Source organism: Bemisia tabaci, chromosome 10 (assembly GCF_918797505.1).
Source record: "Bemisia tabaci chromosome 10, PGI_BMITA_v3".
Classification (NCBI taxonomy): domain Eukaryota; kingdom Metazoa; phylum Arthropoda; class Insecta; order Hemiptera; family Aleyrodidae; genus Bemisia; species Bemisia tabaci.
Genome location: NC_092802.1, coordinates 2,238,978 through 2,261,994, shown reverse-complemented (window position 1 = coordinate 2,261,994; position 23,017 = coordinate 2,238,978). Strand labels below are relative to the sequence as shown.

At 40.2% G+C, this 23,017-nt stretch overlaps 1 protein-coding gene across 5 annotated transcripts in view; it reads right to left on the bottom strand.

Moving 5' to 3' along the window:
* The window catches only part of LOC109035129 (uncharacterized), a 75,418-nt gene extending 57,487 nt beyond the window's left edge, over nucleotides 1-17,931 (bottom strand). For 2 of the 5 annotated variants that reach the window (XM_072305460.1, XM_072305459.1), the window contains exons 1-3: nucleotides 17,785-17,931; nucleotides 16,892-16,969; nucleotides 10,525-10,879 (exon numbers count right to left, since the gene is read on the bottom strand). In XM_072305460.1, the coding sequence (XP_072161561.1) occupies nucleotides 10,535-10,879; nucleotides 16,892-16,936 (390 nt within the window). In that variant the 5' untranslated portion in view covers nucleotides 16,937-16,969; nucleotides 17,785-17,931 and the 3' untranslated portion in view covers nucleotides 10,525-10,534. Of the gene's footprint in view, nucleotides 1-6,243; nucleotides 6,397-6,816; nucleotides 7,793-7,841; nucleotides 8,275-10,524; nucleotides 10,880-16,891; nucleotides 16,970-17,784 lie in introns of those variants that run through there. The other 3 variants (XM_019048629.2, XM_072305457.1, XM_019048630.2) reach the window with 3 other exon arrangements.
* Nucleotides 17,932-23,017: the final 5,086 nt, after the last annotated feature.

The window sequence follows — 23,017 nt, the reverse complement described above, 5'->3', positions numbered from 1 at the left end:
CAAGTTTTTTTTTTTTTTTATTTTTTTTTTTATTTTTATGAATCGACTCAGGGTCGCTCTCCTTAACGGTCGAAACTGCAGTAGCGGCACAGGAAAACCGATAAAATACGAGGGCTGTCCCAAAAGAAACCGGACTTTGGTCATAGAAGGCGAACCGAGCGTCGTAATGAAGTTTTCTTGGGCTTGTTTGAAAGCTGATAAGCTACTGGAGAAGCTTGTTTTTACAGAATGCAAAAATTCGTCTTGGTAAGGAAACTACACGCTTTGGAATAAAGGAAAGTCAAACTCGAGTTGCGATTTTTGTCTTTATTTCAAGAAAAAGAGCCATGCACAAAAAGGGCCAAAAACGGCCCATTTTTGGGCCCTCGAAATTGGGGTCGAAGTGAGGTTTTTTTTCATCCTTAGGGTGACCCTTTACACATACTAAAATTTCAGATTGAGTATACGCACCGTTTTCGAGTTATGGGGGGGCAAAGTCTCCGATTTTCACCCATTTTTGCAGGTGTTTTAATGTCGAACTTCGGCTGTTACGAGGTACCAGATCTAGATATTGAAGCGCGGTTTGCGGTGATTTGTTCAGCTACTCCTGTGGTATTTCTCCACATCTTTCACAAAGCCCCAAATGTTTTTTTGGGGGCGGGGAGGGGGGCTTTATTCATACTATCATGACCGTTAGCGCATCTTACTGACTTTACTTTGTTCTCTTCTCTCTACGCCGCGGTCACGATGTTATTTTCTGTTGGGGATTTTTCTTCTTCTTTACATTTTACCAATTTTAATGTCCTCCCCCTCTTTTCCCCTTTTTACCCTCTCCCCCGCAATCCAAACACTTCCTCTCAAGTGTTCTTCCTGTAAGGCAGATATGACGGGTTCATATGTGGGGGATTAATTTACTTTCTTTACGATTGATAAACTTTGACCCAACTTACTTCTCCCTTACAGGGGTGAGGGCCCCCATACCCCTGTATTATCCCTCCCCCCCTGCCCGCTCCACTTTACTTGAAGTATTTTATCATTTCTGCTGCGGAGGGAGCAAAATACTTCAAGTAAAGTGGAGCGGGCAGGGGGGGAGGGATAATACAGGGGTAAGGGGGCCCTCACCCCTGTAAGGGAGAAGTAAGTTGGGTCAAAGTTTATCAATCGTAAAGAAAGTAAATTAATCCCCCACATATGAACCCGTCATATCTGCCTTACAGGAAGAACACTTGAGAGGAAGTGTTTGGATTGCGGGGGAGAGGGTAAAAAGGGGAAAAGAGGGGGAGGACATTAAAATTGGTAAAATGTAAAGAAGAAGAAAAATCCCCAACAGAAAATAACATCGTGACCGCGGCGTAGAGAGAAGAGAACAAAGTAAAGTCAGTAAGATGCGCTAACGGTCATGATAGTATGAATAAAGCCCCCCTCCCCGCCCCCAAAAAAACATTTGGGGCTTTGTGAAAGATGTGGAGAAATACCACAGGAGTAGCTGAACAAATCACCGCAAACCGCGCTTCAATATCTAGATCTGGTACCTCGTAACAGCCGAAGTTCGACATTAAAACACCTGCAAAAATAGGTGAAAATCGGGGACTTTGCCCCCCCATAACTCGAAAACGGTGCGTATACTCAATCTGAAATTTTAGTATGTGTAAAGGGTCACCCTAAGGATGAAAAAAAACCTCACTTCGACCCCAATTTCGCGGGCCCAAAAATGGGCCACTTTGTGCATGGCTCTTTGGATACAACTTAAAAAAAACCCAGGTTTTAAGTTCAAAACTTCGTTGCTCTCTTATTCAAATGCTTAAAAATAAGGAAATTAACATTTTAAGCAGCTTACCAAGTCATCACCTATCCCCTTCAAAATACTCGACAGCTTATTGTCGATGCATTTTTGCCACCGTCTCTTCAATTGCAAGAAACACTGTTGGAAATCCTCAGGTTTGAATGATCGCAATTCCTTCAAGGTGTTCTCTTGAATTTCCGGAATGGTTTGAAAACGTCGACCTTTCAAGGTAGATTTAAGTCGTGGAAATAAGAAAAAATCACACGGAGCCAATTTCTGGTTTCTGCATCACGATAATGCACCTGCCCATGCATCCGCACCCCTCCAAATTCGCGAATTTTGTGCAAAGAATGCCATGAGTGTCCTCCCTTATCCCCCTTATTCACCTGACCTGGCTCCGTGTGATTTTTTCTTATTTCCACGACTTAAATCTACCTTGAAAGGTCGACGTTTTCAAACCATTCCGGAAATTCAAGAGAACACCTTAAAGGAATTGCGATCATTCAAACCTGAGGATTTCCAACAGTGTTTCTTGCAATTGAAGAGACGGTGGCAAAAATGCATCGACAATAAGCTGTCGAGTATTTTGAAGGGGATAGGTGATGACTTGGTAAGCTGCTTAAAATGTTAATTTCCTTATTTTTAAGCATTTGAATAAGAGAGCAACGAAGTTTTGAACTTAAAACCTGGGTTTTTTTTAAGTTGTATCCAAATTTTTCTTGAAATAAAGACAAAAATCGCAACTCGAGTTTGACTTTCCTTTATTCCAAAGCGTGTAGTTTCCTTACCAAGACGAATTTTTGCATTCTGTAAAAACAAGCTTCTCCAGTAGTTTATCAGCTTTCAAACAAGCCCAAGAAAACTTCATTACGACGCTAGGTTCGCCTTCTATGACCAAAGTCCGGTTTCTTTTGGGACAGCCCTCGTACGCGCGCGGTGACGCTGCTTCAATATGAGGCTTCCATCGCCTTGCTAAGGCACAGGGATACAACTATTTGAACTCTCCGGAACGCGTTGGGTATCACGCCTCAATTGAAGGCGTTTTCGAATCTTCTGTATTTACATGACGAGATTTTCCAAATTGATTTGCATTATATTGTTGATTTGAGTTCCCTCTATTATTTAGTTAAATTTCTCCTGCTTCTTAGTTTTTAATTATTTTGCAAAAATTATCCATTCGCGAAATATAACCTGACTTTAGCGCCCTTAAACTACGGCCTTAACGGTCGAAACTGCAAGAGCGGCACAGGAAAACCGAAAAACAACGCGGGGACGCTACTTCAATATTGATCTTCCACCTGCTTGCTAAGGCGCAGAGATACAACTATTTGAACTCTCCGGAACGCGTGAGGTATCACACCTCAATTGAAGGCGTTTTCGAATCTTCTGTATTTACAAGACGAGATTCTCCAAATTGATTTGCATTATATTGTTTACTTGAGTTCCCTTTATTATTTAGTGAAATTACTCCTGCTTCTTAATTTTTAATTATTTTGCAAAAATTATCCATTTGCGAAATACAACCCTGCCTCTATAGTCCAGGCGCCTGGTAGCTAGAAATGGGGCTACCTGTAATTTCGGGTACACAGCGATATTTTTGGCTTATTCTTTTATGTTATTTGGGTCGCTGAATCCGAATCTGAAGTTTCCTACCGCGTATCCGGTGAGCATTTTCCGCCCTTTTGAAAAAATGGCCTGAACAGGCCTTTTCTGCGGTTTTCTTGATATAGCGTCTACGCATGAAAAAAAAGTCCTGGATTCAGTTACTATTTTGAATAGCTGATATAATTTGGGAGAAAATGGTATATGAATATGCTAGGTTTGCTTAAAAATTGTGGAACCTCGGATCTTGGAACTTTGGAACGCTTCGGAACTTGGCTGACCGCGGCGAGCCGGATCGCGCGTTGACGGGTGCGCCGCGAAAACGTGAATGGGCGCGATGTTCACGATGCTGTATCTTCCTCAATTTACATATTTATTTTCAATTACTCAATTTATTTACTCAATTTATTTTCCTAGCATATGTATACACCATTTTCTTCCAAATTATGTCCGCTATACAAAACATTAACTAAACCCGGGACTTTATCTCATGCGTAGCCGCTATATTAAAAAAAAAAAAAAAAAAAAAAAAAAAAAAAAAAACCGCCAAAAAGGCCTCTTCAGGCCATTTTTTCAAAATGGCGGAAAATACTCACCAGGTAGGAAACTTCAGATTTGGATTCAGCGACCCAAACAACGTAAGCCAAAAAAATCGCTGTATACCCAAAATTCCAGGTAGACTGACCAGGCGCCTGGACTAATATGGATTCTACGCAAAAAGTTACGTAGAATTGATATGGCGTAGGGCCTGTTTGCTTTAATTTTTTTTTTGGCCCCTTTTTTTCTCCAAAAATACACAGTTTCTTATGGGGAAATGGGGTTCTTCAGTAATTAGTATTATTAAAGCTTCTCCTGTTTACTTATAATTTTTCGGCATTTTTTCTTTACTTATTTTCTTTTCTCCTTGCTTTTTTTTATTATTCTTTTATTTTTTGCTCTTCTTTTTTCCTTTTTCTCCTTCTAGCGGACGGCAGAAGGGCGTGCCTTCGGCACGCTGAGAGGTGCGTACTGCCAATGGCAGATTGGCCTTATGGTCAGTCCGACCCTGCTCTTCATCTAAAAATCAAAGTATGACAAGAAGTTGCAATTGTCGCAAGCCGAGATAAGAGATTTGGAAGTTTCGACATCGATTTATTAATTAACCCTCAAAAATCTCCGGCGATAATGTAACTTTGCGCCCTCTATCAACAAAATTATAATCAAGATTTCAGAATCGGATTTTTCGACTCAGCTCGAAAAAAACGGCCAAACTGTTTCTATGGATCTTGGCGTTTCTTTGGAAATTTTAAAACCACCTACTGCGTCAACAAAAACAAAAAATAAAAAAATGCTGAAAATTTGAATAGCTGACCTCGGTCTGTAATCCCTTGGACGATTGTCCACACAATTCATCATCACATCACGTCACATTTGGACGTATTTGGAGCGCGGTTAACAGAAAGGAACCAAGCCTCATTAGTCATTGCCTTTAACTAGGCGATGTGATTTTGTACAAGAAAAAGTTTTCGCGGATTGCTCAGAAAATTTTAAGGATTTTGCTTCGTTGTATGCAGAAAATCTACTGAAATTTGCAAAAAAATCCACAAAACCGTTTTCGTGCAAAATCTTAAATTGCCTAATCAAATTTGACATTAGCCGATGTGCCTCGGTTCCTTTCTGCTTAGCGCGGTCCATCCACGATAAAAGTACTACATGTTGCACATGTATGAAACCCTTATGCGTATATTATTTTTTACCATACACGGAAAACAATGGATTGCTGATCTAACAATTAAATTATTAAAAGATATGTCCGACGTATTTCAAACGTACATTCTACAATAGTGCAAAGCTAATTCAGCCACGGGGCTGGTTAAATTAACATGTTTTAACTTTAAAATCTACATTAAAAAATGCCGGACACTTTTTTAACTACAAAATTGTTAATCAGGAATTTCATTTTTTCCGTGCGCGTCCGTTTCATGATTATTTTTCATTTTCAATTCTGCTCCTTCAAATTTTCCCCGGGAGAAATTTTCTCGACGCTGAAAAAATTCCACGCGTCACCGAAATTTTTTATCCCTTCGCGGCTGCTCGACGATCGTCCCTGCACGTGCGCTGCCCCGCCCCCTCTACATTCTTTATTTATCGTTCAATTTTTTTATTTCGGGTTTCGTTTGGATTTTTTGTCCACCGTTTACGAGTCGCTTGACACGATCTCTGGCCGAGCGGCCTAGCTCCCCCCTCCCCCTCCTCCTCCACCCCTCCCCTTCCACCCCTTTCCTTTCAGCTCGGGCGTGATCTCTCCCGCGGGCGCAGGTTTCAGACTCCAGGGGACGCAACGACGCAGCGTTACCCTGTTGCCAATTTTCCACTGGAATAAGTTATTAAAAATGATAATTTGATCATACTCAAATAAAATATGTTGTAGCATACTGCACAATTTTACCAACACTTTATCGGCACTATGAACACTTTTTTCAATATAAATTAATTTTTTTTCAAAAGCCTTTTATACTTAAATGCTTTACTTTTTATTATTTACGCACAATGGTCATTTCGGGCCATTTTTGTCACCTGAAGATGGGCGGCCCGCCCGAAATGGCCATTGTGCGTAAGAATAAAAAGTAAGTCATTTGAGTATAATCGGGTTTTGAAAAAAAAAAAAAAAAAATATATATTGATAAAAGTGAAATAAAATACTGCACAGCAAACATGGATTATTTTAATTCAGAAAAATCTCATTTGTGACTGAGCACATTTTGGACTTTATTCGAATGGTTACTTTTGCTTTTTACTGAAAAAACTGTCGCCGAATTGAAGGAAAATCTTTTTTATTCAGAGAAAATTTTCCTCGACTCGGAAAAATTTTCCTTTTTTTGTTTTTGTTTCTATTTAAAAAAAAAAAATCCTTTCTATCTCTCTTTTCTGAGTGAAGATTGTGTTTGACGACGTCGACAAAATGATTGACTTGTCTTGAAATTGCAAAAGGTGGAAAAATAAGTTGAATATAAAATACGTTTCTTTAGAAGTCAATGAAGACCTCTTTCCAACTGAAAAGAAAAAAGTCAATGATTTTGACAATAACACATGATTCGAAAATAATTTTGAGAAAGGTAAACTACTACCTTAAAATGAGCAAAACCGTCAGTATATTTTCTTCTGTGCCTATTATTTTTTGTAGCTACCAATCTTTGTAATCCCTCGCGATGATCAATTTCCAAATTACAATGCTGATGATTTTTACTTAAGGTTACCAACAATTATCCTTTTATGATTCTACACAGAAGGCTTCTTTAAACCCCCCTCAGTCGCAATGTGGACTATGTCAGTGGCGTGGCGTGCTTTGCGATATATCGATTGCTATGCCGTTTAAACCTATGGAAAAGGATCGATAAACAGGGTGTTCGCAGCGAACACCTAAATAATCGATTCTTTACCATAGGTTTAAACGGCTTTACAATCGATACATCGCAATTCACGCCACGCCACTGGACTATGTGGAATCGTGGAGCCTCTCTGCAGGCTGATTATTGAAAGACAAAGCTATAGACAAAGAAGACATTGGGAGTATGGAGGGATCCTATTGGATGAAATGCATGGTTCCTATAGACTAAGGGAGAAAATGATGGACAAATTCGTCGCCTACCTGACATAAGGGCGTAACTGCTTTATGCAATGAACCCTGTCTTCTATACGTTTCAATGCTTTTCCGGGCTCATCTCAATGTGTGGTTACGCCTTTATGTCAGCCAACCGACGAATTATAGGGTCTCTCGTGGGTTGCTGTTGGTTAGTCTATTACCTACCTCCCCTGTCTATTGCAACCACTCGCCTTCACCAATAGAACCCCTCCATATCCTTTTTTTCCTCTTTGTCTATCAATTTCAATAGTCGGCCCGCTGTGGAACGGATCTGTGTAAGGACGACTATGAAAACGACCGAAGAGGTTAGAGAGATATACGGATTAAAGAGGCCTTAGCATCTGAAGAAGGACTATGATGCGACCAGAATACGGTGCACTGGAAAAAAAAACACACATTGGATCTAGAGTCCCGACTCTTAAAAACATCGACAAGAAAAAATGCTCTTGATTCAATCGGATTTTTGCTTAAATCAAAATCAAGCCTCTTAATTTGAGCAGATTTCCTTTTGTTTTAAGCAAAATTCTGATTGAATCAAGAGTATTTTTTCTTGTCAATGATTTCAAGAGTCTGGACTCTATATCAAATGTGTTTTTTTTTTCCAGTGTGAGGATTTATCGGAAAGAAGCGTCCTCAGTTGGCCCCTTATCAGGACGAAGCGTGGTATTTGTACTTACGCTTGGATGCAACTATTTCTACTCCGAAGATGTCTTGGTTGCATACATAATGAATTGAAGGCGTTTTACTCTTTTGACCGCAGAGAAATTCGAGCGCCTAATCAAGTCACGCAAATTACGTCGCGGTTCCTGTATTCATCACAATCGAGTGATTTGCAATGATTTAAACGTACAAATAAGCATTTTCGTTCTTTTTTTGAATTACTTTACAATAATTACAATACATCTTATTTCTAATCTAATATCTATCATAGTCTATACACATTGAATTATTGTTATATTTCCTTGTCGGAACCGTTGGGTTCATACTACTTTTATTGAATATGATCTCTGTTGTTACTATTACTATTCCTCCAAATCAACTTCTTTTAATGTGCGCATGTCCTCTTTCAAAATATCGTTTTTTTCCATGATTCGTTTGAATCGATTTTCCTTATTCCTTTAGCTCATTTATGCTGACAAGATCCATTCATAAAAGCGAATTTAACCGAAAGGAGCTGTTGTTGCACCTGAAAGTCTATCGATATATTGCCTTCTGAGAAAATTTGTGTCTTCATAATTCTTTTTGGAAGAATGGCGCCGAATTTCCGACTGGCATAAAATTTCACCCTCTAGAAAATTGAATTAATTATGTGAATTTTGACTCGTCTTTCGATCCATTATTCTCGCGCAAAAACTGTACTTAATGTTGAATATTGGCGTTTCAGGCCATTTTGAATATTTTGAGACCCGATGTCAATTTCTCGATTTCCCACGCGACTCCATGTAATCAACCGCACATTACTTCATTGTAAATCGACGGTGAAACTACCAAATCACGTATCTCGGTTTGCGACGTCGCAGACTTCCCGTCATACTTTATTTTTTAAATGAAAAACTACTTAACATCCAGTCTTGAAAATTTCTGTGATTTTTCCTTTTATTGCGGAGAAAATTCCGTGAAAATTTCAAGGAATGGTATTGATTTGTTCTCCTCCAAAAAAATAAAATGTGAGCGTAGATTTTTAAACACCGCAAACGAGATACGTGGTTTGGTAGTTTCACCGTCGAAATGTAGTTTGTCATTGTGTAGTGTAATATTTGCCCTTTCGACTCATGCTTCATTTAAATTTTGTATTTTCCAGCGCTTTGACAACGAAGCGCGGCGCCGAAAATAACCTGTAGTTTATCATATAATGTTTCGGCGTGTCTCCTAATTGCTCGGTGGATTTTGTGCTTGTTCTTATTCTTCGTCCTAGGATCGCTGGAGCTACTGACCCCCACTTAGGTAAACAGCACATGCTTACAGAAGGGGAGGGTGCGCGGGGGAGGGGGCTCAAAGACTGCGGCATCGCGTTAAATCATTTTCCCTCTTGATGATTTGTACGATGCGTCTAAGCTCCGTGACTATGATGACGGCTCACTGCAAAAATTGAGTAATTTTTTTTCTTTCTCCGCGAGATTAGTTTTTCGTATAATTATGTCGTGCGTGTTTGGAGGAGGGGAGATGCGAAACCGTCACATACTATGGATTTGTTGCAAACTTTTGCAAAACAACATGTAAGTCATTTGTTTTCCTAGGAAGGTGCTTTTATGGTTGAGCCGGAGTAGTAGCTCTGTATCGAAAAACTAGGTAGTGGGCGTGTATAGTGTTAGAGAACTGGCCGTCACATGACCTTACGCCCAAGAGGCGCTTTGCGCCTCCTACGGCCCACTTCGCAGGCCCCCGCAAGTTTATCTAAACAAAACGTGCCTATTGAGAGACCATCACCTATCGATTGAAGACATTACTATCTTCAGAGAACCGTGTCAAGAAATGAACATTTACATTGTTTAAATGAGAGAACTCACAATGTTATCACAATGCCATGGCAAATTTTACGTAATTATGTTGAGGTTGTCAGGATTAGAGTACCCATAAGGAAAGTACATGTCAAAATGTGGAGTTCTTGGGGCTCACAAGGGCAGCCACCCTTCTAACCCATACATTGCTGCCAATCTTCGATTTCAAATATCAAACTAAGATGGCCAAGAATGTTCATAAATGAGAGTTCTTCCCCAAAAATGAAAATTCACGCGAACACTAAGTGGATCGCATTTAGCAAAAAGAAACCATCCCGATTACCGTGTTTTCAAAATCGTGCAACTTTTTCTTTACTTTTAAAAATACTTGATAAATGCACAGTAATAGAATTTACACAATTATTTTCTTTTAAAATTAGCAATTTTTTTGGTAGGAAGCAAAAACCATTTGCTTTTCTGGGAGATATTTGAGATAATTATGAAGAAGCAGCATTTTTACAACACTGTTATCGCGATGGTTCCTTCTTGCTAAATGCGACCCAAGCCAAATACGTGCTTTACAAACGAAGCGACTAATCTTAGCACACTGGAAAAAAAAAAACACATCGGATCTAGAGTCCAGACTCATAAAAACATCGACAAGAAAAAGTACTCTTGATTCAATCGGATTTTTGCTCAAATCAAGAACCAAGCCTCTTAATTTAAGCGGATTTCCTTTTGATTTAAGCAAAAATCTGATTGAATCAAGAGTACTTTTTCTTGAATCAAGAGTACTTTTTCTTGTCGATGTTTTTAAGAGCCTGGACTCTAGATCCAATGTGTTGTTTTTCCAGTGCAATTGAAATAATAAATCACACTGGATTGGCGTGAAGTTCGAAATAAATGCCGGTTTCTTCATTCGATTCTTATAGGTCCAATCGCTCCCGGCCAGAGGGAGATTCAGCAAATGAGAGTCGGTTATGAAAATCTTTTTAATTTTTTTGGCCGTCTTTTTGCCGACGCGGGCCTAAGAGAGCGCGAAGCGCCCCCTTGTAGTTAGGCCGCGAAGCGGCCAGGCCAGGGGGCATAGCCACACTCACCTACATTCTCCTAAGCACCTCGCTCGACGAGTTGATCCCAATCTCGATAATGCTCTATACAGAAGCTAAGCGGGGCGATTTCCTCGGGGACCTCCGTGGAGTTGGTGTTGTCTGAGAGGTCGACGGTGCAGCGCCACGCGCCCTCGTACAGGCGGCAGCGAGCGTTGCGCGCGAGCGGGCAGCGATCATGCATCGCCGGGGGGACATAGGTGAAGTGGACGAAGTACGAGTAGCATTGGGCCTTGGCGTAGCGCCGCTTCTCGATCGTGTGGCACTCGGTGAGGTTGAGACAAGTGTCCTCACCGTTGTGGAGGCGGCGCAGCTCCCGGAAGTGCCAGTCCCAAGCCCCGGCCAACTGCAAAGGACGGAAATCAAAGCAACAGGACTTGAGGAATCGACCACCAGATCGGGTCACTTGAGAAAACTGCCGTGCCAAGGAAAAACGCCGAATGAGCCGTGAGCACGGAGAGAAAAACTTCGTGCATGGGACCAGAAGTTGAGGTCATTATGGTTGTCTGAAGTTTTCTGATCACGCATCCGACAACTTGAGGTCGAGCTGCCGAAGATCGGGTCAGACATCAAGGCACTTCGGTATGTACCGAATTCTTCAGATGTGTGACCTGAACTTCGGCAGCTGGAGCTCAAGTTTTTACATACGTGATCCGAAAACTTCAGAGATCCATATGACCTCAACTTCGGGCCCCACGCACGAAGTTTTTTTCTCCGTGAGGCGTGCTCAAATTTCCTTTCATGAAACGCGAATTTCCGGGTAAATTTGAATATTTTCCTCCCAATTTTTCAGATAATTTAGTTCACAATTTTACCTAAAAATTCTGAAAATTTAAAGGGAAAATACTCACAACTTTCCTGAAAGATGAACATTTTATCGAAGGAAATTTGGCAACTCTCGAATGTTTATACGGCATTCTTCCTTAGCACCGCAGAAAAGTCTCCTGAATCCAGAGTCCAGACACTTGACAACATTTTGACAAGAAAAATACTCTTGACTCAATGGGATTTTTGTACGGGCGGATCCACGGGGATGGGGGGGGGGTGCGCCCCCCCCCTCCGTCTACCTAAAAGAAAGGGGGAAAATGAGAAGAAGAAAAAAGGAAGGAACATAGGAAAAAAGGAGGAAAACCTAACATGACTCGAGGTAACTATTCATGACGAAATTGACTCAATCTTCACATTGGATGCTTTAAAAATCCACAAATTTTCTGGAGGACACCTCCAGACCCCCATTGCACCGCACTATGGTCCGCAGACCGTATTTAACGGAACTTCATTTAAATTTTGAAGGTGCAAAAAATTAAAGTTTGGCACCACAGTTTTATCATACATACTCTGAGGGATCGTCACCTGACTTTTCATCAACTAATAATGATTTATATCACTGCGACGGACCCTAAGAACAGAGCGCGCGACCCGCAACAGGTCTTCATTAGCTAATTGTGGGCCGCATTTGGTAGTGCGTTGGAAGGTGTTTATTTGACCAAGTTACGCCTCACGTGAATTTTTGGGAAACATGGATCCACCTGATGGCAAATGACGTAATTTTTACTCAATTGAGGAGCTTTTCGGAAAAAGGGCACATACCGAAAAAACACGTTGTGAGAAAAACGCATTTGAAGTTTTCATTCCTACTTTCTGGGCACTGATGATGACATACATCGGAACTGGGGCAGTGGGGCACTCATATCAACGTTCATACACCCTAGAATGAATAACGACCATTGGTAAAACTTACACTTCTTTCAGTGTTGTGGGAGGAATTTTTTAAAATTTTCCGTTATGTGCCCTTTTTCCGGAAATGGACCGGTTGTTATAGGTTTTGGCTTTCAAAGCTAAATTTTCAAGACTTTATCGAGTTTCTAAACGAAAATAAATCATCGATCGCGAACGTACGGGTGGATCATTTTCGATCATCGTTAATAAAAAAGACAGCAAAACACGCGAAAAAATCGAAAAATTAAAACCCAGAGGAGACCAATAAAAATTGAATTATTAATAATTACAGAATTTCATGTGTCACCGGTAAAACGCGTAGACAATCCCTGCAACCCAATGATATTGCATTGATTAGTAGAAACAGTGCGATGCATCTGTAATGAGGGATCCTTAGTTATATCAGTACCCAACACCTGTCTGCCTGCGCCCTGCGCGCTATCTCCTAAACGTCGCGTCGCGGCGACCGTACCCAGGGGCAAATAGATGAAATACGCCTGACTTAGCCTCACAAAACTTGGTCTCTTAGCTCCAAAAATTGATCAATTAAGCTGAAACTCAGGACATTGGTACATTAGGATGCGAGGAATCCGTTTCTGCCATTTCCGGAAAAAGGCCACATACGCGTATGTGCCCCTTTTCCGGAATGCTCCTGAATTCTAGCTGGAGCGCCATTCAGCTATGCATTCACCACTGCAAAAATGTCAAAGGAAATCGAAAAGGCCAGCGTGCATGGAGGCTATTTCAATTGTAATCTTCCGTCACATTCTTACGGCGAAATGATACAACTATTTGAACTCCCCGGAATGCGTGAGGTATCACGCCGCATTTGAAGGCGTTTTCAAAACAGCCAAGTTCTGATACCCGGATTATCGTTTTGCATAGTTCATATTATTTTGTTATTATATTCCGTACCAGTTGTTTAGTCTTAATCCTCGCGAAAAGATGAAATACGCCTGACTTAGCCTCACAAAACTTGGTCTCTTAGCTCCAAAAATTGATCAATTAAGCTGAAACTCGGGACATTGGTACGTTGGGATGCGAGGAATCCGTTTCTGCCATTTCCGGAAAAAGGGGACATACGCGCATGTGCCCCTTTTCCGGAATGCTCCTCAATTTTATTAATTTTCATCCGAAATTTTTATGCTTTTCAACGCTGCAAACAAACGCCGAAATATTATAGAAGTCAGTGAAATTTGTAAATTTTAGGAAACCCTAAACTGTTTTTAAATTCTAGTTGACGCTTTGAGAATTGAAAATTCTTGTTCCACGTATCCTTAAGTTTAAAGTGATGCCGATTTAAATGTCGCCTTTTGGTCACCTAACGGTCGAAATTATTTTTTTTTCGGATTGCATCTCCATACATCGAAATGTGGAATATTCCATGCTCTTTTGGTGTTTTTGCGATCGTTGACTCCCCCAGCATGTAGGTAAAATTTTTCTCAGCCACGAAAAAAAACTAATCTGCTGTATTTTCAGTCACTGAGTCTGAAAATTACCTTCGTTTTATCCTACCACCTTTCACTTTTACAAAAAAGCGACCTTTTCCCGAGAAAACGAACAAATTTGACGTATTTTTGTCATGCATACAATACCTTCTGATACATTTTCCTGGACCTGCGGTAGAGCAGTTCTCATGTATTTTATGCTGATAAATCCGAATATGACCTCGGTTTCTTTTTCACGCTTCAGTTCTCCGATAATGCCGAATACAGTCACCTGATCTCGACCGGGAGACATTGGTGTTATTTTTACTTTCTCGTTTTTATACGTGTTCTTATTGATGCGTCAGAACAGGGTGAAAAAAATCATTATAGTCTTAAAAGCGCCACTAACCATTTTTGAAGTCAAACTTCTCGGGTAGGATGTTAATATTTTGTCGGACTGAGATGTAAAATGAAAACAGCGACCCAAAAATTATAAGATTCATCAACTCTTATAACGGTGCATTGTATTTTCGAATGAAGCTCCGTTAAATCCAGTCCGTGAACCATGCTGCTGTGCGAAGGAAAAACGCTGTATGAACATCCCTGGTAAAAATTGGCAGTAGAATCTGTGTTCCAAAATACCACAGACCTCCGGCCGGCTGTAAGATTTCCAATAGCTTCTGTAGCCGGCTACACAATTTCTTATAGCCTTTTATAGCCGATGGCGACTAAGCAACAGCCAGGCGATGAAGTGTATGCTAAACGTTACTAATTATGGATGCTAGGACTTGGTGAGTTTTTGGACCACTGTTCTCTTTTTGGGCCGTAGTATCTTGATTTATTTTGCGAGGAAAGCTCCGTACTTTTGAAGGATGCCTGCCATTCCTAATGTATTAGAGCGCCTTCAGTTCGTATACGTTCGCTGTGCAATACCTCTGGTGTGAAATAGTTGCTTCAAGCGCCACCCGTGGCACGCTGCGGTGCGGCAGGCGGGCAGCCAGCGCGAACGCGCATTGGCGCCTACAAACCTAACAGGGATACTTCACGCGTTGCGCAATGCGTGAAGTATCCCTGTTAGGTTTGTAGGCGCCAGTACGTCGCCGCTCCGCTTTGTGTTAGGCTCTAGTATTTAATCTGGCGGAGTCAGCGTTATTCAACTCATGATTTAGAAATGTTTGCACATCCTGAATGGATTATTCTCATTTTAATTGATGAGAAAAAATATGTATTAAAGGAAAATATAACGTGTGTTTTGTAAATATTAGGGTGGTTCCGTATCAAACTTAATGATTTCCGAAGCACACGAATTTCTACACTGAAAAAAAATGGTATGCTGTTTTAGCACCTAGGATGTGAAAAATGTGTCTGGTGATCCTATGATGCTGCCTTGATTGCCCACGCAGTTGAATTTACATTCATAGGATATAAAGTTAACTGCCGGGGCACACTGAGAAAAAACTATGGCTTATAAACCTATTAGAGGTAAATATGGAACACCACTAATAGTAGTACCTCTACATATAATAATAGCACATATACCTTAGTTATGGTACGGGGTACCTTAATTAGGTACAGAGACCTTAGTATGGTTCACAGACCGAGAATCATTAGTTTATTTACGACTATTATAGGTGTTCCATATTTACCTCTAATAGGTTTATAAACCATAGTTTTTTCTCAGTGCAGTAAAGGCAGCATATTGGGATCACCAGACACATTTTTGACAATATAGGTGCTAATGCAGCATATTACTTTTTTCGGTGTACACAATTTCTCACAGCCTTTTATATTCGATGGCGAAAAAGCAACAGCCAGGCGATAAAGTGTAAATCCCGGCTATAGGAACTATAGCGGCCGGGCGCATAATTATTTATCGCTTCGAATATCCCGGCCGTATGATTTTCTTCGCATTCTACAGCCAGCTATATGATTTTCTGGAGCCCTCTCTAGCCGGCTATAAGAATTCCTATGGTATTTTAAAAACGCAGCTCTTATCGCCAATTTTTACCAGGGATTCGAGAGTTGCCAAATTTCTCTGGATAAAATTTTTATTTTTGAGGAAAACTATGAATATTTTTCTTCGAAATTTTCAGACACTTTAGATCAAATTAGAAACAAAATTATCTGAGAAATCGGTAGACGAATATGCACATATTTGCCTGAAGATTAGTGACTGGCCAGAGGAAAGTTGGCAACGCCTGAAGGCTCATACGGCGTTTTTCCCTAGCACGACAGCATAGTGCGCCGCCCGTCCAAGGTGTCTGGATCCGAATTTTGCAGTGGCGTGGCGTGAATGATCGATTATCGATATTTCCCTATTTGAAACTATGGTAAAGAATCGATTAATAAGGTGTTCGTTGCGAGCACCCTGATTATTGATTCTTTCCACAGGTTTAAATGTCAGATCAATCGATGTATCGCAAAGCACGCCACGCCACTGGACTTTTGCTTGAATCAGAAGGACATCCGGCTAACTTAAGAGGCTTGGCTCTCGATTCAAGCAAAAATCCGATTGAATCAAGAGTACTATTTTTTTTAAAAAAATAATTCTGGTCTGAGCTCCGGATCCAAGAGACTTTTTTTTTCCAGCGTATGAAATCATTAGGAGGTATGCCCCCTGTCCGCTATGCAGTTAAGCCCTCAGAAAGCGCTTCGCGGACTCCTGTGAGTTAATTTAAATAAGCTTACTCATCGAGGGACTGCATCCTATCCATAGCCGGAGAAATTATGAAAATCGCCTCAGTAGATTTTCAGAACCAAATTATACTGCCGTGCTAAGGAAGGACGTCGTATGAGCCTTCAGACGTTGCTAAATTACCTTCGATAAAAACCGAATTTTACTAGGAGTATTCTTAATATTATTTTCCAAAATTTTCAGACAATTGTGTACGCAATTTAATCTAAAATATCTGCAAAATTTAAGGGAAAATATACTTAAATTGCGTCAAAAATACATGTTTTATCAAGGGAACCTAGGTAACACTCGAATGTTCATACGGCGTTCTTCCTTAGCACGGCAGAATAGCTATGCAGTTGGGTGGATTTGGACTCCTGAACTCCCAATGTAGGCATAACTAGATGTCTTCTCGTTATCAAACTCACTCCTAAGCATTATCCTTACTTGAATCTTCCGAAGTAGAAAAACTCCCTTTGCATAAAATTATCCTACTCAGAACAGGATTAATTTGACAGCGATAATGGGTCATACTTACAGTGGATATACAAATAATCATGATCAAGACTAGAGTGGTTTTCATACTTCTTGGTTCAATGATAAGATTCTTTTAGACCTAAAGCACGCAAATTATTCTGGAGAAAAGGGTAGAATTCGGAAAATTTCTAACAAAGAACCGAATTAAAATCCAAATTTTTATGAAATATGTGTACGCACAGTTTTTAGATGAAAAAACCAAATGATGAACGTAAAATGCGCCGTATTGTTACAATAACAAAACAGGTTATGATAGTGAAAGTAAAGAAAAGTCGTATGTTGGGTTGAGATTCGGAAAGCTAAATTATATTGAAACGTTTCAAATTGTCACCTGACAACTACTTATTTAATTTACACATTAAGCGGTGGTTCTGGTTACAAGAAAATTTTAAGGAATTTTAGCCAAACCACCAAGAAGAACAAAAACTTAATATTAAAGTAATTTTACACGCATTCTTGAAAAATATGAGAGATTTATCTAATAAAACTTTGTGACGGTGCAACTCATTTAAACTGCTCTAACTCTCACCTTTTCGTCACTCGATTGCGGAATTTTAAAATTCCTATTATTGAATCATTATTTTCAAGGAAAAAGAATATGTTTTAGCAATTGACATTTTGAAAAAATATCAGGTAATACCGAAAAAAAGGGAAATATAGTAAAATACCAATAAATCATGATACAAGGTGGAGAAATGGTGCTTGATCCACGCCATCCACATCATTTCGCGGGGAAAACAAAGCCAAGAAATTCCAAAAAGTATAATTAGAGTCAAAAATAATTTTTTTTTAAATTCTAATGACCACCATTCTCTCTCCACCATTTCTCCACCTTGTTACATACAGTTCGGGCCACTTTTTATTGTTTTAAATCATGATATTTGTACATAATACCTTTAACAGAAGAAATTGTAACGAGAAATCTGAGATGTTAAATATCAAGACACGTGTTTTCGAGTTTTCCCATCTATTAGAACTTCGTCACTAATGTCAATGTCTCCAACCACGAGGTTACTCCTGAAGCCGAGACATTAATTTGACGTGGATGTTAATAATGTGTATACTTATCTCGGCATTCATCACCTACGATTCATTGCTTGATAAAAAATAGCCTCAAATTTCCAACATATTGATAATCAGTTATTCAAAGCAAGATTGCCACTAAAAATCGTCTCTTTTTATTTTTGGGCTCACAGTATTGTGGCTTTTGCATGCGCGAAATGTTCCAAAGGATGTGTCCCATCAAGGAGTTTTCTTTGCGCAAAAGATGGGAGGGTTCCAGCATGATGAGAGCAGGTTGAAGCTGAAGGGCCACAGGGCCAGGGGCAGGGGGGCTGGGGGGGCTGGGGGGCACAGTGGATTGAATGAATCAGAGAGGTCGGACATGAAATGTTTGACTAAAACTGCAAATTTTGATGTATATTTCGTCACATTTTAAGTTTTAAGGGGCGTTCCAAGAGGAAAATTTCACGAAGAAACCGATGAAACCACTCTTAAAATCACCAAATTTTGTTTAAACGGAGTTATAAGCGTTTAAAGTTTCCGAAGTTTGTCCGACTTCTCCTATTTACTCGATACACTGTGCGCCACGCCGCGCTCTGCATTGCCTGGCAACAAATCCGCCGCTAGTTCGCCTTCAAATTTGACGACGCAACCCAACACCACACCGAAGTTATAATTTAGTTGCATCTATCGATTGGCTGTATCCTGGATGTTTCTACGCATCCTGAATTGGTCATGGGCGGTATACTGCCGTGCTAAGGAAACACGTCGTATGAGCATTCGAGAGTTGCCAAGTCTCTTCCGATAAAATGTTTATTTTTGAGGTAAATCGTGAATTTGTTTCCTTAAAATGTTCAGAAACTTTAGATTAAATACGAATAAATTTCTCTGAAAAAATGGAAGATAAATATTCATAATTTTACCAGGGAATTCATGTTTTATCAAACACCATTTGGCAACGCCTGAAGGTTCTAATGGCGTTTTTCTTCAGCACGGCAGTATTAGAGAGGCGTCTAAGGAGACTTCATTGCAAAGCCATGAGCATGGTGGGCACTTTCAACCTGTGATTCTCTTTGGCCGATTCTGCCTTTTGCGAATGTTGCCAAAAGTCTCTCGAAAAAAAAAAACTATTCTTAAGGAAAGTTAGGAAAACGTTTTTTATATAAAAAAATAACGAAAGTTACTTATACTCATATCGTACTTATATGGATTTTTGTGTAGCTTAGAGCGTTCTCTGTCTTCATTGTCTAGCAGATTTACGGTTAAAAAAGTTTCAACGAAATAATGAGTACCATACTGAGGAAGGCAAACCCATTATGACGCAAATGCTGTCCTTTTTTTCTCTGCTTTCCAAATGTTCTACATGGAGACGTTGCATGTCACTCATCAGCTCCGTACATGCGCAGGGAGCATTATTCTCAGAATGTCAACGAATTATACTTTTATTTTCCTTCTTTTGGTTCGCAGAAAGAGAGATTTCCAAGAAACTCGTCGGAGGTTTTTTGAAAAGTGCGACTGAAAATAGCCTATGCACGTCAACATTACAGTATAAAACATCCCGCATCACAACCAGTGCCCAATCAGTGGGTGCTCGAGGTGTCTTTATGTGTTATTATGTGTTTTATGTGTTCAAAAACCACGTATATTTTTTGTGACCCAACTCAGAAAAATAGACGGAAAAGGTACGAAACACCCATTCTCTCTTGCAGGATTTAGATGTATTTACCCTTAAAGATTTGAGGGTAGAATATTTGTGTCAAAAATTGGAGTTCCCTAGTTGCTGAGGTCGTTTCATTTGAATATTACGTACACCAGTAGAAATGGTTTGAGTTGACTGAGACAACACGTTTTCTTGATCATGGTTTTCTTAGGTCAAGACAATTTTGCATTGAATCAACGCCTTCTCTACTTATATTCGGAAAAAAGTTGTCTTGAAAGAGGCCAAGAACGTTTTCTCGAAACGTTTTTCTTGAAACAAGAAAATATTTCTCAATTCAAGTAATTATTATTTCTTGAAACATGTCACTTCCTGACATTCCTCACGTTCAGGAGACAGGACAACGGCGAAGTCATGTTTCGAAACTATAATTTCCCTCAATTGAAGTAACATTGTTTTCTGGATCCAAGAATTTTATTGTCTCGACACAAGACAACTGTAGCCAGTTACAAACCCTTCTTTTCTTCAATGAAAGCATTCTGGTTTTTCTGATCGAAGACAACAAAACTAAATATATTTTTAATCGGGGATTCATGAGTTTTATGCGACGCAAGCAGTCAGCAATCGCGGCAATTTGCAAGAGGCATGTTCCTGGACTCGTCAAACTGCAATAATTAAATGATGCAATAATTCAAATTGCAATAATAAAAGTATTACCGTTCACCTCTTTTAGCAAGTCTTGTTGACATAAAACAAGACAACTATCATGGCATGTTCCGAGTTTCCAATTATTCTAAAATCAAAACAACGCCAGTTTTTTAAACCAAGACAACGAAGACTTGATTCAAAACGCCTTTTTCTTATCCCTTTTTTCAGGCCAACTGTTGACCTATACCAAATCTACACAGCCTCAATTCAACCAATAATTTCTACCGATGTATAGCATTATTTAGGATGTGTCTAGTTTCATTAATTTATTTATTTTTCCAGTAATTGCGAAGAAATTGTTACGACTAGAGTTAAGATAACACTCTCTCATGGCGTCACAAACGGGAATAAAGATTACACAAATTGAACGTTTTTCGTAATCTTTGATCGGCTCATTCTCAAATTCCTTTCTCCGCTCCTTCTCTCATTCCGTTTGTCTCTTGTCGAACCCGCAATTCCTCGGTCCATTCTAGATTATAATCTTTGCAATTGGTGAAAATGTAATCTTTATTCCCGTTTGTGAAACTGTGGAGGCCTAAAATACGGTAACCAATAAGAAATGGATGCACATTGTCTTAACTCTCAGTACCCAAGTAGCATTTTTCAATGTAAAAGTTGCAACTAGTTGAAACAATGTTGGTATTTGTTGCAACAAAGTTGCAACTTTCGGTCAACTTTCGGTCGATAAGTGCCGATTTTCGACGATCTGATCAGAGGACAAAGTTGCAACCTGCTGAGATTACGAAATTGCTGAACCAAAGTTGTTTAAAATCTAAAGATAGGCAACCAGCAATACTTTGAAGTTGAAACATGTTTCAACTTAATTGCATCTAGTTCCAACAATAATAGCTCCTTCGGGGGAGAGAGTAGGCAATCTGCACATCAATCTATTAGTTGCAAGAATCAAAGGATTTTGTTTCAAGTTGTTGCAACCTCTGCTACTTGGATATAAAGGGACTCTAGCCAAGGCCAAGGCGGCTTCACTTCTCCTCCGTGTTATTATACGACCGCTCCGTCTTTATGTCTTTGCCTGCTATAATTGTTAAATCAGCAATCCATTTTTTCCCGTATGTTAACCTCCCTTTGTGACCTCCTTTCAGTGCCCTGAGTAACAATCTTCTACCGCCGGCTCTCATCGGAGCGGCAAAATGGCCGCATCTTCAGCGGTCACACTCTTCCTGGTATTCCTCTGTTTTAGCGAAATCCTTCGAGCGCAAGTCGAGGCCGCCAAGAAGCGAACCAACACCAAGCGAACCAACTCCAAGCGAACCAACACCAAGCGAACCAACACCAAGCAAACCAACTCCGAGCTACCCTTCCCCTGTTTGGACCTAACAGATGTCCCAGAGGGATGGATTGTCACCGCCAGTTCCAATTATCAGAGGTGGTGCGGATCAACGCAGGGATTATTTCTTGCGGTAGAGAAGAACAAACTCTTTTATCTGCAATGTACAAGTGCCACGGCGCCACAAGCCATGGCTACGATCTATCATGTGAACAGCTACACGCCCAATACACAATTGACTTTCAATCGTAACGATCTATGTACCATCAAGAAGTATGGGTTGAGCACCGGTATAAGAGCAGAGCAACTCGCCGATAGGCTCGAAGGCATCTCTCTACCTTATGGCAAGTTTATTTGTTTGTTCTTATTCTTCCATCTAGAGAAAAATAGATCGCGTTAAGCGGACAGGGACCAAGCCACGTCAGCCATTGCCAATTTTAAATAGGTGCTTTAATTTGTACATGGAAACGGTTGAGTGCATTTTGTGCAAATTTCAGAAATTTTTTTGCATGGCACGAGGCAAATTCCTTAAAATTTTCAACGGAATCCGCTCAAACGCTCTCTTATCCCTGGTAAAAATTAGCAATAAGAGCTGCGTTTCAAAATACCATATGAATTCTTATAGTCGGCTAAAGAGGGCTACAGAAAATCATATAGCTGGCTGTAGAATGTGGAGAAAATCATACGGCCAGGCTATACAAACCGATAAAAAATTATGCAGCCGGGCTATAGTCCCTATCGCCGGGCTTTACACTTTATCGCCTGGCTGTTGCTTTTTCGCCATCGATTATGAAAGGCTATAAGAAATTGTGTAGAAATTCGTGTGCTTTGGAAATCATTAAGTTTGATACGGAACCGCCTTCATATTTACTAAACATACGTTATATTTTCCTTTAATACATATTTTTTTTTCATCAATTAAAACGAGAATAATCCACACAGGATGTGCAAAAACTTCAAAATCATGAGTTGAATAACGCTGACTCCGCCAGATTAAATACTAACACAAAGCGGAGCGGCGCGGCGTGGCACTGGCGCCTACAAACCTAACAGGGATACTTCACGCATTGCGCAACGCGTGAAGTATCCTTGTTAGGTTTGTAGGCGCCAATGCGCGTTTCGCGCTGGCTGCCCGCCTGCTGCACCGCAGCGTGCCACGGCGCTTGAAGCAACTATTTCACACCAGATGTATCATCGACCCCCCTAGAGCGTTACGTAATTAAGGGACCCACGGCCCTTCAACATTGTGTAATTTAGGGGTGGCCCCTACTCTTGATCAAAAATCGGTACAAAACGTGATTTTTCCCTGTTTAGGTACTTCTTGTAACGCTCAGCACTACATAGACTACTTGTCTCGGGGTCGAGTCTCTTCCAAAGCGCACGATGATTGCCCAGTATTCAAGACTTTCGACGCTTCCACCGACGTCAGGGATCCGAACTTCCTACTCAGAGGGAGGAACAAGTTGTACAGTTGT